At 35.2% G+C, this 19,463-nt stretch overlaps 2 protein-coding genes and 1 pseudogene across 3 annotated transcripts; all 3 read right to left on the reverse strand.

Annotated features, from left to right (window-relative positions):
- Positions 1-48: 48 nt before the first annotated feature.
- Positions 49-4,695, reverse strand: LOC132285046 (elongator complex protein 5). The gene is made up of 9 exons (XM_059787209.1): positions 4,466-4,695; positions 4,280-4,375; positions 4,017-4,183; positions 3,663-3,709; positions 2,890-2,959; positions 1,582-1,808; positions 1,411-1,500; positions 1,151-1,226; positions 49-746 (listed from the first exon to the last, which is right to left on the reverse strand). Exons 1-9 carry the CDS (start codon positions 4,630-4,632, stop codon positions 556-558), a joined length of 1,131 nt encoding a protein of 376 aa, XP_059643192.1. The 5' UTR covers positions 4,633-4,695; the 3' UTR covers positions 49-555.
- Positions 4,696-7,160: 2,465 nt separating this feature from the next.
- Positions 7,161-11,967, reverse strand: LOC132284819 (small ribosomal subunit protein eS7). 2 transcript variants are annotated; one of them, XM_059786948.1, is made up of 6 exons: positions 11,832-11,967; positions 10,136-10,220; positions 9,962-10,035; positions 9,751-9,874; positions 7,560-7,742; positions 7,161-7,446 (listed from the first exon to the last, which is right to left on the reverse strand). In XM_059786948.1, exons 2-6 carry the CDS (start codon positions 10,208-10,210, stop codon positions 7,327-7,329), a joined length of 576 nt encoding a protein of 191 aa, XP_059642931.1. In that variant the 5' UTR covers positions 10,211-10,220; positions 11,832-11,967; the 3' UTR covers positions 7,161-7,326. The 2 variants fall into 2 exon arrangements, with proteins under 2 accessions (XP_059642931.1, XP_059642932.1); XM_059786949.1 differs by having other exon boundaries at positions 11,783-11,941.
- Positions 11,968-14,887: 2,920 nt separating this feature from the next.
- Positions 14,888-15,913, reverse strand: LOC132285655 (ribulose bisphosphate carboxylase small subunit, chloroplastic-like; annotated as a pseudogene).
- Positions 15,914-19,463: the final 3,550 nt, after the last annotated feature.

The following is a 19,463-nucleotide window of genomic DNA, read 5'->3' on the forward strand; positions in this document are numbered from 1 at the left end:
CAATTTCTGAACTTGAGAATAATTTTTGAAACTAAGAAGATTAAAATGTGGGAACAAATGGCAAGATTGATAATTAGATATCTAGCATTCACAAGACATCGGTTCAGCAACATATGCTTAAGGTCTGCACCTAAAATTGCACCAGGGAGAAGGCTGATTTGTTGGAATAAAGAATAAATAAAAAAACAAAAATAAGAGATGTTACATAACTTGCTCAAACTAAATACTAACTTCCTCAAACTACTTGTTAGAGATTCGGCTAACCATACATATCCGAAACCATGTTGGTAAAAGTCTGTCTCGTGCTTCAACTTTTTCTCCCAGAAGGCCACATCAAGTCAATATAAGGGTGAACTGAATCCAACTCAATCCTTGATTTGGAGTACCCAATTAAGAGAATTTGAGCAGCTGAACTCCACGCAAAGATTTTCTTGCAGTCAGAAGTATGGCCTGCCTGAAAATGCCAAGATCAAGATGAACTTCATTCAAACCTACCACGCTGGTGAAAAGTTCCTGGCATTTGAACTGCGGCTTTCAAACATTAGAAGGGGGATGTTATATGTCCAGATCATCGTCTGGGTCCTCATCGGAATCTGGCATTTCATCATCAGAATCACGAAAATAGATTATTTCTCCCCTGCCAGAATTCTCATTTGTTCTCGGATTTTCGGCAGCAGGGGTAGTCTCCAAATTTTCCTCATTGAGAGATCGCCGGCCATCATAGATTTGAGTGGATTTATCGTGTTCTGAATCAAACCAAAGTCAATAGCTAAATAAATAATATTACTTCCATATATTCAATTTTAACCACTTATCTTAAAAGCCTCTTAGTTCGAGAGGTTCTCCACAATCCTCTCATTAAACTGTTTTTAAAAATACTGAAAAACCATTCAGCAACTATTCATAAAATCTATGTGAGAAATAATTAGTTAGAACTTGAGATCCTAGGATCACAATATATCCAAAACACACACAAGTAAACAATGGAGAAACAGTTGTTCTTTTTTTTATTTATTTTTTTTTTTTTTAATTGTGAAGTTCTTTCTGTAATTGGTTTTCTAGAAAGCCTACCCCGTCAAATCCTTTCACATTTTCAGGAAGGAATGCCAAACAAACCCAGAGTATTAAAAAATTCCAGATGCACACTTACCTTGGTGCTCAAATGGAAGTACAACTTTGGCCCGGTCAATTTGTTCCTTCTCTGACAATCGTAGATTGAATTGCACCTGCCAAGAGACGCACGCATGCCAAATATATTACAAACACATTGTCTGTTCTCAAGTACCTCCTTGCCAGGATGTGCACTTATTTTTTATTGCATTTGTATGAGACCAAAATGTGTTTCCACATGTTTTGAGAGAGAGAGTTCACTCTGAAGTTCTAATCAAAGCAATGTTGTACACAACTAACCTTAGGCACAAGGCTTTGAGCTATCATTTTATCTTCAGAAGAAATAGATGTAAACTTAATGCCTGATTGCTCGATGCATATTTCTTCAGACTGTTACAAGATTTAAATGATATTTAGAAGAGTTGATGGTTATGAATCCACATAAATATTTCAGAGAGAAGGAGAGATCACCATCAGTCTAACTCGTCCATTTCTCCGCTTGAAGCGGACAAGAAACTTCCCTCTATTAGAATTCTGTTCAAGCAAGGAAAGGTTATCAGAGTTGCCTCTCAGTCCATTTATTGCTTGAGTTACTGTTTCTATATTGGCCAGCACAGAGGACAAGTATTCAAGAACAGCAGTGGCCCTGATTTCATGAAGGTCTGAATGTAATAACCAAAAAGCACAAGATACTTGGTCTGCAACCCAACCAAAAAGAGATAAGAACAATGAAATTCCATTATCTGAAGTGGTTTATATCTAAAACAATGAAGACAGTGTGATTGCTAATGAAATTTAAAAAGATGGTATAACAAACTGACTGATTCGCCAATTAACAGAGGCTGATGATAAACCATAAGCCTTAGTTTCTGAAAACTGACTCCACATTCTTGGATCCACAATTCCATATAAAAAGCAACATGAAGACATGAGTAAGATGCTAAGTCTAGGCATTCATGGGTTATCTAGAACCATGATACAGTTCACATAATATGCCAGAATGGATCTTGCCACCCTAAATTCAATTTGGGACAGCAGGTACCACCTGGAAGCTAGCAGCATCCCAACTGCATTCAACAATTTTATTGTGAATCGACGCAATTAAACTGCTGACAATGGAGCCCAGAACTTGTAGACAGACTGATATATCCAAGTGCCTCAGTTCAGAGCATATGACTGCAGAAGGGTTTGGCTTTAATCTTGATGGATGGAATATGATAAATTGGATTTTGTGTTTGCCATAAAACATATCCTGATATCCATTTATTTTGATGTAAAAAATAGTTCATCTCCATAAGATAACCACTGCTAAAACAGGGCCAAAGATCACACACCAAGACATCTAACACCTACACAAAATAATATTTGGGGTAGTAACCAGCTCTTAGAGCATCAGAGAAAATGCGGGTCATCTTACTTATCAAAAAATACTAATAATAATTATGCAGGACATCTAAGGTGATAATCAGCCCCTAGAACCAGGATTAGGGCATGAGGTGCACAATGATGACAGGGTAATGGCATGGATGTTAAGCCTAATTGCCTGGTAACACACTTAAATGGTCGCATGGAGTCATGGACACAGCTTGCAGTTAGATTGGCTCCATAATTCTACTTTCCTAAATGAAGCCCAAGTTTCACATGTTCTCAATAATCTACCCAAAAAAAATTGCAGGAGTTGTGAATCTAGAAATTTCTGAATGGCATATAAAACATATTATAGCTTTGATGCACAAGAAGTAACTTCAAGATGTCAAGGGGTATATATAATGTAAATACCATGGCTTCGAAGGTTGCTTAAAAGGCCTGCAACTGAAGATATTGATGCATATCTTAGCATCTCAGATACCTGAAAACATATGAAAAATATCCATTACATATATGTTGAGAGGGAGAGCTATATTTTTTTCATAATTAAGAGAGGGAGGGAGAGCTATAACAATGGCAGGCATACACAAGCAAAAGAACATTTGACCCTGATAGTTTGTTTCTTTCAATTTTGGTAAAACAAAACAACTACTTCTAAACTATTGTTTTAGCAAAATACTTTAAAGTGCCTGGAATTGAATTCGACAAAATTTTACACCTTTCTAATGTCGCCAAATAACTCCAATTGTTACCAGTTGAAGTGGGACAACAAGACGAAGCAATCAAATCCAGCTAATATAGTCCAAAAGGCCAACTCGTCTATACTTCTATATTGGCCAAGATAAGTTCATAAATCTAAGGGAAATGACAATGGAAAAAGAAGTCGTCCCTGTGAGTTCAATTGAGCAAGACGACGAATTATCGGCCACTTCCCCTTCCACCAACTGTGGAGCTTTCGGAGGAGTTTTTCTCTCTACACTCAATAATAAGATAGAAAGGTCTTATTTTACTTCTTTAATTATTATTGCAAGGCTCTCAATCCTGGAATTTATTGTCTGCTTTCATTCATTTCTCTTCATATTGTGATTAATTCTCTTCATATTGTAATTAATTCAACAAGGCTAACCAGTATATACATATCACTGTCAGTAATCAAAACTCTCAATCATGGAATGGGTGATTACCGAATCAATGGCAACTGAGAACCGAATTTTTTGCGGTCCAACCAATCCTGTAACCACAAACAACCATGCACCAAGTATTTATGTGAACAATCAAACTGACAACAGGAAATATATGAATGCTTAAGAATGAAACTTGATTATCGTTAAATGCGCATTTTATGATAAGATATAGTATTACACTCAAAGTTTACAATACAAAATAAAAAAGGTATCCTAAAATATTTCTGTTTACCATCATTTCCCTCTAATATGAAACCCGAGGTTTCCAATATATGGAAAGATAAAAGTACACCTAATTCCAGAAGTAATGTTTTGTTTAATGTCATTTAGTAGGTCACAAGTGTACAATCATACCTTTTCCCAACTCAAGAATTGAAGAGAACAATTTATCCAAATTTCTTACATCCTTAAATGAGCTAATCGTAATTGAAGCTTCTGTAGAGCCATTGTTAACCCTTCCACACTCCATAAGCCGATCCTTCCAACCAAGAGGATCCGTATAACAATCCAAAACCCTAAGCCTGTGCAGAAATTTATTTCATACATTCCCACACATCAAAAGAATCCAAAATACAAAATATTCAACTAACAAAGCATGAAAAAATTATCAGTCTAACCACTTATGTGACGAATCAACTTCATAGTCTCTGCTGTTCTTCAACAAATCAACGTAGGAGGATGGACTCCGGGACAGAGCAACGAGCACAAGACCTCTAAAGGTACAGTCAAAAGTGGGAAATTGATAAGAACATAAAATGACTAAACTATGGTTAGGGTTCTTATATTATATGAATTGAACTGACCGTGACTGTGATTTTCCCGCCAAAATGTTGGTGGAGAGTTGGGTGAGAAGATGATTGAAGACATCGGATCCGAAAGGTGAGTGGATGGAGTCTTTTATGGTAAGAGCCGGTGCGTGTTCTCCTTCTAACGCACCGTCGCGAAGAGCTCTGCAAATCGATTCCGCCATTGTCGTTCGACTACTAGAGCTTCAAGTTCGGAGATTATAGGGCTTTTTTGGAAAGGACCCGACTAGTTTTTTTATTATTAAAGAAGGGACCCTCTTTTTTCGCATTTCTTTGCTACGAATCCTTATTTTCTTTAATTAATGCTACTGACCCTATACTTGTCGATCTTTTCAGAGATGCCCTTGTTTTTTTGTAACCCAAAAAAAAAGTCATTTCAGACCATTTAAGTTTAGAGAGAGGAGAAGTAAAATAGCATGTGGATAAGTGAATTTTTTTCAAAAATATAAAATAAAAAAGTAAGCCATTACAAAGTTTGGACTTAGGAGGGAATAAATGTATGTAACTAAAACGTCATTGATTCCCTACTTTTCAAAGAGAGGTCGGGGTCTAGCCTAAGTGGAGTGTTGTTATGTTGCCTTCAATGATATTTTATTTAATTTTTCTTTTTCCTATTCATTTCCTTTTGTTTTTCCAGTTGAATTATATGCGGAGTAGTATTTTTATCCCTTTGATACCCAGAAAATTATTTGTCTTTGTTTTTGGATGATGTGCCTGTTTTTCATTTTTTCAAGTTTATACAACTTAATCATGCCCATATATTGAAAACAAAATAATTTTTTTTTACAATATACATACTTACATATCTTACATGTATAGTCTTCATCTCTTGAACATTTTTTTTTGGAATGTTTTCCAATTATTTAACCTTAAGGGATATATATATATATATATATATATTATAAATTCATACACAAACACACAAAGTCATAGCTTTATGATTGTTTTTCTTGGATTCACATAATTTGGTGTCCTTATAGATTATTTGGAGGCAAAAAGGAACTCTTGGTTGTTGATGCTTACTTTATGGGCAAAAAGGAACTATGATAAGTTGTGTTTCATGTTTGATGGAACAACTGCAACTGGCTCTAAGGCACATCCCACCACCATAATCCCCTCAAATAGTTATGAGAATGATAATCCTGCGCCCAAGAAGGCAGCTAAGAGGGAGCGTACGTCGTCAATCCCTGAATGGTGGTCATAGGGTAAAGAGAGAGAGTTTTGTAGAGAGCATGGATAGAGCGATGGATAGATTCTGTGAGAATTCAAAAATGAGGCTTGAGGCAATAGCAAACTTAGGCCCAGCACCCATTTCCTCAAATGCTTTCTCCACTGCTCACAAGAGCATGCCTGCTACTGATTGTGAATCCGGTCCGGGTCTTCAAAGGTAGATGGGACACATTTGGTGATGAGTGTTTTAGGGCTTTAGAGGCAATTGAGGGCCTTGAGGATGCACAAACTGCAAAAGCTCTTGGTAGGATGCAACTTGGAGGGAGTTCTTTCTTCGAGTTCCAGAAGGCATGAGGAAGGCGTGGTTAATGATCGTCTGAGGGCCTTCTTGTTGTTTGCTTGCAGTGACTCTTTATAGAGCAGTTTTGAGTGATAGCCATGTAGTAAGTGACTATCTAGTTTGGATTTGACAATGTAATGAGGTATTTGGGTTGTTTGAATGTTCTTGGGGACCTCTTGCATTTTCTTTTTTTTTTAACGTAAGATATTTTGGGTTGTTTTATTACATAGTTACTTGTTCATTTTTTATCATGCATTACTCGCTTACCATGTATTTGCATATGTTCCCTCTCGTGGGAGGAAATCAAACACTTCCACAAATGTCATGGATGCATGTTACTTTTGTCATGGCATGCTGGGAAGGGATGGCAGATGATTCCGGAGTGTTTATGAAGTGTGTTGAAGTAAAGAAAATAACTTCTCGCCATATCACATAAAGGTATATACAAATTATAATTGATGTTACCCAGAATTGACTTCGTAAAGCAAATGAGTTTGTGTGATTATAATTGATGTTACCCAGAATTGATTTCGCGAAGCGAATGAGTTGTGTGATTCGATTGTCAATGCAATATGGAATGTTAATTTGTGAAGATCAATTTGTTATAATTTTATTAAGGACATGTATGGTTAATGGTTATGTGAACCGTGTGTGTTTGATAACCTCCATCGAGCTGCCACTTGAGTGGCTTTTGAACAATTGTTACACATATGTTTGAACCAGCTCATAGCAAATGTTAGGACAATCAGCTCTATCTTTCTTCTGCTCACCGTTTGTGTATAATATTTGATTAATTACATTACCACTCCAGGGAAATAAAATGGACACATTTATTATTAAACAGACACAACAATTCATTTTTTTCTTAATTGTTAGTCGATGATCTTATTTTATTTAATTTTTATTGCATAAGAGGAGAGGCACCCATGTAGTAGAAGAATTGTGTGACATACCCCCTTGACATATATCTAAATCTAAATTCATTGTGGGACTTATTCTTCTTTGTGGTATGAAATAATTCATCCAATAACTCACCAATTGGTCCACCACTAATATTGAGTCAAGCATCACCTATAGCCTATAGAGAGGCTATATATTATATATCAAGAAGCTACTATAACCTAAAGAGAGAGAACTTTACAATCTTTTAAACAACCAAACATTAGTAAAAATTCTGAAGCCTTCCGAAAATGATAGAAATTTCATAAACGTTTCTTACTCGAGTCAAAATTTCAAATACCATAACAACTGCAATTCATAGAAAATCTTTAACCCAAGAATAAGAAATAAAAATAAAAACCCCCCCAAAAAAAACACCCCAAACAGAAAAGCTCAACAACAGCATATTTTAAGCCTCTGTTAACGGGTATTCAAAGACTACATCCTTCCCAGAAAGCTTCCTGTAAACTCCAGCGAGCGTCTGTAGTTTGTACTCGGTGTCATTGCGTGCCTTCGGATCCAAGAAAATCTGTCACATGCAGGAAAACTTTATATAGAATGTAAATGGTAAGAGAATTACTCATGGGAAAAAAGTATTAAGAGAATTTTTATTCCCCTCCTGATCAAATTGCTAGCATGTACCTTGATTATTTTTGATCCATCAATCCTGTATCTGATGCGTTTTCCAACTATCTCAGCAGGATAAACAACGTCCTCAAGCATGGCCTCATGGACAGCTGTCAGTGTTCGGGAGCGAGGCCTTTGAGCAGCAGAACCTTTCTTTGGTGGTCGCACTATCCTTCGTGTGGCAATAAGAACAACATCCTGCCAATAAAAAATGGGTGTTCAATAAAACATGCAGAACAGCCTAGAGGGGGAACCTCATAGTTAAAAGCAAATTTTCAACCTTGATGCAAGACATCAAACTGAATTTCAATTGGTCTTGGGAATCAGAATTTATTTAGGGAAATGTAAACGCTTAGAAGTATGAAGGAAACAGAAGTAAAAACCCAAGTTAGGATACATCTTATCTCAATTCATTCCAACTAAAATCTCATCGTGATAAAATCATGGGTAAAGTGCAAATAACCCCCCTGTACTATTGACAAATTGCAACTAACCCCCCTAAACTAAAAAAAACCCCCTAAACTATGAATTTGTTGCATTTCAGTCCATTCCGGTGACCGACTTAACCGGAAAAATAAAAAGTCTGAATTGCCCTTATGATTATATATATATATATAAAGAAATAAAATAATAAATAAACATATATATATATATATATATATATATATATATTTTTTTTTTTTTTCTGGTTTTAAACTGAATTTATATATATGTGTTTATATATATATATAACATTGGAGATTGAAGAGAGAGAGAAGCATCAGGCTGGAGATTGAATCATGAAGAAAATGAAGGAAAAAGATGGTGGCGGCGGCGGCGATTATGGTGACGGAAGAGGAGGTAAGTCGGCGATTATGGTGACGATGCGGAGTCGACGCGTCAAAACCCAAATCATCCTCGTCGCCGCTGGGATCTCGCTGCCGTCATCTCCTGCGCCTGCCCCGCCACCGTCTCTTGCGGTGACAGCTGGAACGAGCTCGGATGGTGGAGAGGACCGGCGAGCAAGGTGGGCTGAACGGCAATGGGCTGGTTCGGCCATGGTTAACTCGCGGCGATGGGCTGGTTGCGGCTTAGCTGCACAGCGGCCGAGCTTCGCCTCATCCACCAACCTCCCTGTTCCGATCGGGACGGTCACCCACTTCTCGTTTTCATCGACCCCAAATTACTCCGCAATCATTCTCCACAAGTGCTTCCACTTGAACAGATCGCCGTTGCTGCAATTGAAAGCTTCGTTGCTCGCATACGGATCCATCGCCGCCCATACTAGTGCTCCGCTATCAGACCGGAATTCGACGCCACCGAGTAGCAGTTCCATACCGCCTTCGTTCCCGAGGGAGAACCAGAGATTGTGATTGAAGGGGGTGATGGCAGTGGGTTAGTGGGGGTTTGGTTTCACGGTGTGTGATGGGTTTGATGGAGAGAAGGTTAGGCTGTGGTTGGTGATGACGGGTGATGGTGGTGGCGGGATTGGGGTGGTGGCTGTGGGTTTGTGTACTGGTTTGATTGGGTTTGGTGGTGTGCCGTTGAGATGCCGATGGAGGTGGTAGTGATGGTGGTGGGTTTGATTTCGTTTAACGGTGTGTTTTGGCATGAGTTCAGGAGGGTTTCGTGGTGGTTATGTTGGTGGTTGCGGACGGTGGTGGTGGTTATGTTGGTGGTTGCAGAAGGTGGTGGTGGTCGTAGACGACGGTGGTGGTGGTTATAGGATAATTTGGTATTTTCATATATAGAAGGGCATTATTGTCCAAAAAACTTAGTTTGTCTGTCGCGTGTGAATCACGCGCTCATTTTTGGACGGCCGGTCACCGGATGGGGTGATCTGCAACTTTTTTGTATAGTTTGAGGGGTTTTTTGCATTTTTGGTAGTTCAGGGGGTTAGTTGCAAATTTCCCCATAGTTCAGGGGGGTTATTTGCACTTTACCCTAAAATCATTATGCAAATCAAATGGTTTAAAAATAAATTTGCTAGCATTAAACAAGTACACTATACAGTCATACAGATACTTTCACTATAAGAAGCAAAAACACAAGCAAGAAATATTTTTATAATGAACTGAAAATTACTACTAAGATGTAAGAAGAATCATTTTAGCATGGCAAAACGGAGTCTCTTGAGTCATGATATATATATATATATATATATATATATAGCAATTCTTCATCTTTGAAGTTGATAACATTAGATTCAAGGAAATTCGAGATTTACCTTCCCACTGAATTTTTTCTCAAGTTCCCTGACAAGCCTAAGGTGAACCTTTCGAAAAGCTTTCCTCAGTCTATAAGGAACATGAATGACAACAGCCTTCTGATTTCCAGAGACATCAAATTGACTGCAAAAAAGAAGATCAAATATATTCATGCCGAGCAAGAGGAAAAAAAAGAGGTCAAATTATCTATGCAACCAGTCCAATCCTTACGCTGCTGAGTTAATGTAAAGGTCCTTCAACTCACTTTTGAGATCCTGGTTTGTATTTTCCAAATCAAACAAAGCCTGTATGTATAGACAACAAAGAGTAAAATCTTGAATAAATGATATTACATTAATATATAATAAAGAGTAAGGTAATAATTATCTTCAAGACCAAAATTACCTGTGCAACAGTCTCCTCAAATTCAGTGGGTTCAAGATCCTTGTCTTTTTGAATCTTCCTCCTTGAAGTATACATCTTCAAGGATCTGATTTTAAGAATTGCAATCAAGAGTTATAGCTCACAATTGTAAAACAATTAATTATCAATCTATAAAAGGATTTAACAACATAAAATAATCCTATACAGAAGATAAATAATTGCGATTGTCTTGATTTCTTAATATTATTCTCTCTTACTTTCTTTATAAGTATTTGTTCTATTAACATCTGCATCCCATTACTTTGTAATGTTTGAAATTTAGAAACCCCATAGAATAATTGTATTCCAACACTCCTAAAAGGTAAACAAAATCTATCACATTACAAAAATAGAATAATAATCAAGAAAGAAAGCTTTTCAGGTGTACCATAAAGGAACAATACCCAAGTTGACAGCTAAAAAAAATGCATACTGCAGATATTCAACATTTTGAGCCATGACCACAACACAAGCTAAAATGATTTTATATGTCAATTAGGAAACCTTTACCCCATATATAATTCCTATTTTCATTCCTATTTTGAAACCTTTGGAAAAATCAAAGTTGGAAAATAAATAAATAAACGGACTAGAGTGTGTCCTCTTCCCATGGAATTTGCTAATGCAAACAAAGATCAGCCACATGTTCAATGTACGTTGGGATAAGTAACAGTCTGCTTCCCATACGATTACCATAAAAAAAAGTAAAGAAAGAATAAAAGCTTATATGACAAAGGCTATATGCCATTCAACAGTAGCCAGGGCCCAAAGGGGTGCATAGAAGCACAAAGGGAATCCGGTTTACAATGTGGCACAAGTAAATAAGGGACCTTTGAGGACCTTTGATCAGACTCGATTTCAGTTTCACCTAAAGAAAGAAGTGAGAGAATATAGAGCATGATATCATTCATTCCATATGCATCAACATAGAAGTAGATATGTCACAGTGCCTAACACATCTCTCATTGGGAGAGCTGAGATAACATTAGGTGCTTTCATCCATACATTTCATACAAGAATTTTGACATACCGACTGGAAATCATTCAAAACTTATCTTGTCAATGTAAGATAAATTAATGGTGACTAAGATATCACTTGTACCAAGAGGATAGGTAATATAAATCAATGAAATCTAGACAACACCTGTGCAAAAGACACTAGCAATGACAACATAAACGCATGAAACTGCAATCACCCAAAGTTGGAACAAGAAACCAACAACATAGTTGTAGAATTACCTCTGTGATTCATAGACTATCATTAGACGAACAAATCCATTTTCTTATGACCCAGACAATTTTGCACCCAACACACATTAATAAATTTAAAATCAAACAAAAACAATAGTAGATTATCATGCAATAAAATGGCTCAACCAGCCGAAACTTCTATCTAATTACGAATACTACCCAACACCGATAACAACAATCTAAAATCATAGTTTTACTTGGATAATATAAATGTATAAAGCAATAAGATATACATAAATATATATGTAAAACATATCGGGACTAATTACATATATATATGTAAAACATATCGAAATAAATCAGTATCGTTTCAACATGATGGAAAATCATTCGCAAATTAGATCCATGATAAAATGACTTGAAATGAAAATTTAGAACCTTATGAGAGTTCAAATGAAACGCTTCAGTGACTACGAGGGACACACACCTTAAGGAGAAGCTTAGGTCGACTTGATCGGTGAGGAAAGAGAAAACCCTACTTTGGCCACGAAGATTGACAGAGCAGGCGAATGAAGGTGGTGAGCAGAGGGTTTAAAAGGGTAGAACGATAGGAAGATTTTCGCCCTAGTTTTGGACGGTGGGGATGTATTGAGTGTGGGCCGTCAGATTGTCAGATGGATTCTCTCTGGTTAATGAGTCTACAAATGGGCCAGGGCCGTTAACGAGCCCGATAACAGAACCGCAGCTGATCCGAAAGTCCGAACTCGACTTTGAATTGAAAATTTCTGCAAATTGAATTCAGTTTACGGGCTGAATTTGTTTCGGCATAAAATATTTTTGTTGAAAAATATTTTTTTAAAATAAGATATTTAATTTTTATTTTGATATTTAGTAAAGGTCTAAGGTCGTAACTTATCAAAAATTTATGTTTAAATTATTTTTGTTAAATTTTAATATTTTTTTTCTTAAATATTTTACTACAACCAAACACTCAAAAAAAAAAAATTATTATAAACTAACCTTAATCAATTGTATTCAATATAAGTTTATAACCCACCGTCGTGACATTTCACCCCTACTTGAAACGAATTAAAATGTCTTTGAGAGGCTCGATACAATCAATAACTCATGGTGACTTGGAAGTGTCCCCACATTTTACCCCTATTTGAAACTAATTAAAATGTCATTGAGACATTCTATACAATCAATCACTCCCGGTGATTAGCATTGCTGCTTCCAATACGGTGGGCTCGCAAAAGATGTGAGTATTCAGTTATTTCAAGCGTTACAATGAATAACATGACTCAATTAAAATTACAATTATGATACAATGATTAAAAGTCCGACAATTATAACTCTTTTTATGTTAGCGTAGGCACTCTCGACTAAGTATTATTTTTAGTAAAATTACTATTTATTACATTTTCCTATACTACATATATATATTTTTAAAGGCAAGACAAATATTTAGTTAATTACTTGTTAGTAGTTTACACTCAAATATATATTTGTTTGAATTCAAATAAATTTATTATATAGTCATATTAGGTTCAATTTGTTTTATTATTTAGTTATATAAGGTTCAATTTGTGTTTTTTTATTTATTTTTGTCTAGCTCATTTCTTTTTTTATTTGTTAGTTTCGGAATCTCCTCATTCATAGTTCCTATGTCTATTAATTGAAAGGTACAAATGATCAACTCTGCAATCAGTTGTTATGAATTAAAAAGTCGAAATGATCAACTCTGCAATCCGTTATTATGAATCAATAAATTTTCAAATCGTTCATTTGAAAAAATAAAAACCCTTCTTATTGAATGATCATGATACTTTTAAAAAAAAAAGTGAAATTATTGATCAATGGAGGAATATTATTAAGCTACCAAAGTGGATGATTGACTCATTCCATACTGAAAATAAAAGCATGAAATCGTCCACACAATTGGTTGAATCCCCTGAAACCATTTCATAAAAGTTAATTAATTGATATCTTCATTTTCTAAAACAAATCAACTTCGATTTCATAGGTATTGACTATTGAGTCTACTGACAACAAAATTCGGAATTTTAGATGCAGTGTGCAATGTGTGATCCATTGACAGCCCTTACTAGTTACTCACAAGAACATCAGGAAAAAATATTCTAGTTGGTACTCATATATATTTATCTCTTCTGAAATTTGAACCCACTTTCCAAAGAGACTGATACCGTTAGGTCACTAACCCGTTGATAAAATATATATATATATGTGTGTGTGTATAATTTATATATTTCTTTGTGTGTTTAGGAAAAGGATTAGGATTATCGCTATTTAGAGGTAATATAGTCCATAGACTCCATACATCATGTACCTTTTGAAATTTGTTCAATTTATTGATTTTACTGTCCTTGCTCCAAAAAAAAAAATGGTCATTGCCACAAATTTTAGGTCATCTAATCTTTTAAGGCCCATAACATATTGACATTATTTATTTATTGGTTTATGGAAAACATGTTTTAATGAAATGATTTACCCCCAAAAAAAAAAAGATATTGAGTATACAACATGGTAATGGAAGTTACAAAGAGAAACACTTTTTATCCTTTTAGCTTTATCTCATTCATCGAGGCATGGCCGCAAACGCAGCTCTCAGATGTAAGCTTATTAAAGATGCTACTTGAATTTAAATTTCTAAATTAAGGCTGGTAAATGATTTAGAATAAATTTAGCAAATAATTTAGAATATTTATTTTACCAAGTATATATACTATATCTAAAATATCATATTTTATTAATAATTATATATATATATATATAATAAATTATGATAATATAATATATATACAGTATTATATGAGTTATTTTATATTTTTATTATATAATATATTATGTATATTTTCAATAACATTTAAAATCTAAAAACAATATGTATTATTAAAGTTTTATATAATAAATTAAAATACATAATTTCACATGATATTTATATAATATACATGTTAATGTTATATATAATATATGTAAATGTATTATACACATGTTTGGTGAGGGCGTTTTCATCTGTTTATCTTATTTTGATTCTCTGATGGAATCCTTAACTCTTTTAAATGAATAGCCATTCTAACATTTTGTGAAAATGAATGGTTATTCCAAAAGGTCCTACCAATCACGAGAAAGTTAACACTTAAAAAGAAACAGTCAATTGCAATATTTTGTAGAAATGGTCATTTCCTATTTTGTTGCGTGACCCTACCAATTAACTTGCACGAGAAAGGGACTGAGAAGTTAGAATCTACATTCTATAATGTTCTAGCACTTACCAATGAGCATGAGTGATATCGACAAAATTGAATATTAAGACACTTCATGGGATTCCTGTTTGGGGGTGTGTGTGTGTTTTTTTTTTTTTTTAAATGCTTTTAATCCTTCCAAAATTGCATCCAAAATTAGTAGGCTAAAATTTAATTATGTAAATTAATCGAGGGTCTGGCTCTTGAAGAAAATGAAAATTTAGCGCCAAAAAAAAAAAAAAAAAAGTGTCTGAAAAATGAATGTACCATCTGTAAATTGACGATGAACAATAATTTATTGCTTGGAAGCTCCTCCTCTTCATTGGAGGTCTGGAAAACATACATTGAAGAGATAAATTTTTTTTTTTTAAAAAAAAAAAAAAACCTAAAAGTTCAATCAAAACAAAGTGAGGACTCTCATAAGGTGGTGAGTCATAAATTTAGACAGGAGTCGGAGGCTTGTAGGCAATGAAACTGATGCACTGCACTTGGCGCTTGTTGTCGAATCCAATAATCCGAATAAAGGAACTAGGGTATGTCTTCTTCGCCTCCTCCAACTCCTTCAAAACCTGAGAAGAATCCGTGCATCCAAACATGGGTAGCTTCCACATCACCCAGTACCGTCCGTCATAGTACCCGGTGAGCTGTGGTTCTTACGGTACACGAAAGGGTGCTACAAACACAAAAATATCAATCATCTTTTGTAACTTAATTAATTGGTTTATAGAATATATACACATACATATATATATATATATATGAGAGTATAAATTAAAGAAGTGAAATTAATTAACCTCCAACTCGAATTCCAAGCAAGGAACCCATCCTGATCGAAGAAGGTAATCGACTTCCTTGGCCAATTGCACTTGTGTGAGAGGTGGGAGGTATGAAAGTGTCTCGAACTTCTTCATCCCAACGGGAGGCCACACCTGCATTCACAAGATCTAATATAAGTCGGTATGTCGGACTCACTCAATATTTATTAATATTAAACCGAAAAAGATAGTATTGAGTATCCCAAGTGTGAAGTGGCAACTGTGGCACTATGTACCTTCATGCATTGCACTCTCCCGCCATTGCTAGTGAGAGAAGTAATGTTATTGTTGGTTTTCCGGGTGACCGGGAAAGCCGAGGTAGACTTGAGGCCGGTGAACGGCGCAACCATGCTGGCTTGGGCCGGGGTGGCAACGGCCGGAGAGGAGATCATGGAGGAAGCCATTTATTTGTTTAACTTCGGTTGACTCTTCTCTGCTGGTTTACTGAGCCAAGTCCTCTAAGAAGGCATTGGGCGCTATTGCCTTGTACTATATATATAAAGAAAATGAAGTGCCCTTATATTGGATCTAACGATCAAAAATAAACTGTGGCCATAGGATCGTGTGGCTGATGGGTTGCAAAGTTTTTGAAACTAACCTTATCATCAATCACCACAATCAGTGTGCCACGTGGTGGGTGTTCCCGTGGCCGTAAACCTTTTCTCATCCGAATTGAAAGCACATGATGAATGTGTGATGTTAATTGGTTTATTTTTGGTCACTTTTTCCTTGGCACACTCTCTTTCAATTAGTATCATCTACAGTAGTCGTCATAGGGCTTCGAGACCATTCTTTGCTCAGACATGTCGTATAGCATTGAATCAAACAAAAAAACAAAAAAAAACAGAGGATGAATTTTGATGCCGTTCACAATTAGTATATAACATGAAATAAATAATTCCTTACCTAAAGAAAATAGATATGATATATGGTCGATCGGTTAATATGATATGATATGCTCCCTTTACAAAAAATTAAAATACGTTCACATTGAAAATATATTATTAATATAATATATAATTATTACATATTATTATAATTTTTTTGTCATTATTTTGTCTCTTTATGTTTTTTCTTAAATAAAATTTCAATTATTTAATTTCTCATTGTTTGTTCTTTTTCTTTTTCTTTTTTTTTTTTTCTTTTTTCTTTCTCACTCTTTTATTATTGTTAGTTGAGAACTTTTTTATTCTCAAATTATGGCACATCTTTGGGAGAGTTGGACCAATTAGGTTGCTGAATAATGAATAATTTACATATTTTTTCTACTTTTCAAATTTATAGACAAATATTATCAGACCATGTTCAGCTACATGAAATTAAAAAATATTAAATCAATTTTCTATAATTTTGAACTAATTTTTTTTTTTTTCTTTTTCAACTATACTAAATTCCAATTCTAACACATCAATATAACCTCATTTCATGTCAAACCTCGCACCAAAGCTATCTCCTATTATGTATCGGCTGTTTACATCTTGTTTTCATTGGCCTACTACTCGTCTTATTACTAATTCTTTCTTTCTTTGAATCTTGGTTGTTTGCATTGTGTCAGTAATTCTATCAAAAAGGGATTACGAAACTCATTTTTAATCAACACAAATGGGCTCATGCATAAGACTAATTATATGTATTTATGTAGAAATGGATTTTCGTTTTGGAACTACTATTTTATAAGTATTTTTCTTAGGACAATACTTGCATCCAACCTATGAAGTTTGTCTAATCTGGATACGTGGTCCAATCAATGCATGACACCTGTCCAAATACACTATTCAATTTAAGTTGGGTATTACCCAATTTAAATGGGTTTGACCCGGCAAAAATTTTTGTTTTGTTTTGTGTTTTTTTTGCTTTGCTTTCTCTCCAACAATATATCTTCGGACCGGCGCCGCCGCCGCCGCCGCCAGTCTTGACCTCCTTTCTCTTTCTTTTATCTCTCACCCAGCCAACAAACACATCAATGACACTGTTAACCCGGCAGCGATTCCCACCAAGAATAACACAACCGTCACCACTGCCGGCGATAGAGACAACCACTTACCTACGCCTCATAAAACCATGGTTGTGCTTGAGAAGATTCATCTCCAATTGCACGACTAAGCATACCAATAGTCACCACCGAAAGCCAAATAAAAATAGACTATTCGCTGGATCTATAATCGATGGCCGTTAAAATAGAAAAAACTCACACTTAGAATAATCTTTCCGGCAGCTCACCGCCGTCACGCACCCAACGCCAAATGCAAGACGTATTCGTGATTTGCGAGCTCCCAACGTCGATGTCGATTTTGAGGTAATTCGAACCTATGTGATAGTTGCAGGTTAGGGCTTTCCCAAGCAAACACGCTGAGTAGTTCCCCACCGCCGCATTCGCGATCCATCGAACCTTTCACAATCCGGATCTTGAGTCGACAAACCGCCGAAGGAGCGAGTTGGAGGGGATCGGGTTCGTTGGGGTAGAAGTAGACCGATTCGTGTGACCGCGAAACGGTCTCTCCGAAGCAGCTATGGAGGAGTTCCGGCACCTGGAGTCGTTGAAATTTTCGATTTCAGCGACGGGCTGTGATGTTCAATCTGATACCGAAAGATTAGGGAGGGCACATCACTTCGTGGGTGGAGGAGATTTCCATTTCATATATATTTATGTATATATTTAAAGCGAATATTTATTTCCACCTTAACGCTGGTTGCTTTTTCCCCAACAGCCACCAAACGTGAATTGGATCTGAGGCAGTCAAAGATGGAGGAGCTGACTCGGCAGCGAGGCAAAGAGAATGAATTAAGAAAATTGATGGGCAATGTTTAACTGAATTTAATATTAATTTATGATACATGTCATGTCTTAATTGGGCCACGTACCCAGGTTGGACAAATTTCAACCAACCTGGGTTGGATGCAAGTATTGTCTTTTTTCTTATATCAATTTACAACATTCTTATAATTTTCCTCAAAATAAGTAATTCTATATAATCAAAAGTTTATTTTTCTAATCATCCACGGTCACTTTCATTTAATTTTTTTTAGTTGGTAATAAACACATACCGTACTTCCACTAAGGCTTGAAGTCCTGACATTCTCTTTGAGAAGTGACTTCCACTAAGGCTTGAAGTCCTGACATTCTCTTTGAGAAGTGATCTTCTTCTGAGAAGTATGGGTTTAGTACTGTTGGACCACTAACTCGTTAGTAGGAAAAAAATAAAAAATAGATAGATAATATTTGGGAATTATTATATATAAATTATGCTAATGACCCATATTTACCATTTGATAGAGTCAAAGTCTCTTAATTTTGAAAAAATGAAGACATAAAAAAACACTGATTACCCCCTCATGAAGATTTAGGCACATAGGTACCACTTTTTGTCATCAGGTACCACTTTCTTGTGTTGCACAAAAAAAGTGATACCTATGTAAATAAAATAGAAAATGATATTATTGGCGATTTTAATAACCGACTTAAAACTGACATAAATATGACTTGATTATTCTAAAATTTCATCTTAAATATGAATCATTACTAATACTATTCTTGTTTATTTTTCATTAAAATATTTCCCTTTTCCTTTCCTTATCTTTTCAGTTTTTCATAACTCATTTCCTTATTTTTTAGTTTTTCATATCCATATCATCTTCTTTTTCGTTTTCACATCCGAATTGTGTCGAATGCTGTCTGTTAAGAAAAAAAATAAAGAACTGATGTTATTTATTTTCGAAGAAATGTGATCTATGTATTGTGACAAACTTTGGATGTTATATTTATGAAAGAGAGAATTTTCACCAATGCTTTGTTTAACTCGGTAATTTATGTAATAATAAAAAAATTGTAAATTTTGGAAGTAAATCGCATTCATTTATAATATTTGATAATTTATATTTCTTATATATATATATAATGTGTGATTACATACATATAGTTTAGTAGCATTATCAACAGAATATTTACATGAATATGAATAGAGAAAAATATATATATATATAGACGGTTAAGGACTAGGGAACTAATAGAAGTAACCTGTCCATGTAATTGAGTTAATT

Source organism: Cornus florida, unplaced genomic scaffold, assembly GCF_030987335.1.
Source record: "Cornus florida cultivar Cherokee Brave unplaced genomic scaffold, ASM3098733v1 CherokeeBrave_3.0.0_Hap2_Chr11, whole genome shotgun sequence".
Taxonomy (NCBI): Eukaryota; Viridiplantae; Streptophyta; class Magnoliopsida; order Cornales; family Cornaceae; genus Cornus; species Cornus florida.

Coding starts and splice junctions, on each gene's coding strand:
- LOC132285046 (XM_059787209.1), bottom strand. CDS start 4,632: ATGGCGGAATCGATTTGCAGAGCTCTTCGCGACGGTGCGTTAGAAGGA. Junction 2,960..3,662: donor TCTCAGTTGCCATTGATTCG/GTAATCACCCAT, acceptor ATATGTTTTCAG/GTATCTGAGATGCTAAGATA. Junction 1,501..1,581: donor ATGGACGAGTTAGACTGATG/GTGATCTCTCCT, acceptor ATCTTGTAACAG/TCTGAAGAAATATGCATCGA.
- LOC132284819 (XM_059786948.1), bottom strand. CDS start 10,210: ATGTATACTTCAAGGAGGAAGATTCAAAAAGACAAGGATCTTGAACCC. Junction 10,036..10,135: donor TTGAGGAGACTGTTGCACAG/GTAATTTTGGTC, acceptor CTATACATACAG/GCTTTGTTTGATTTGGAAAA. Junction 9,875..9,961: donor CTTTACATTAACTCAGCAGC/GTAAGGATTGGA, acceptor TCTTTTTTGCAG/TCAATTTGATGTCTCTGGAA.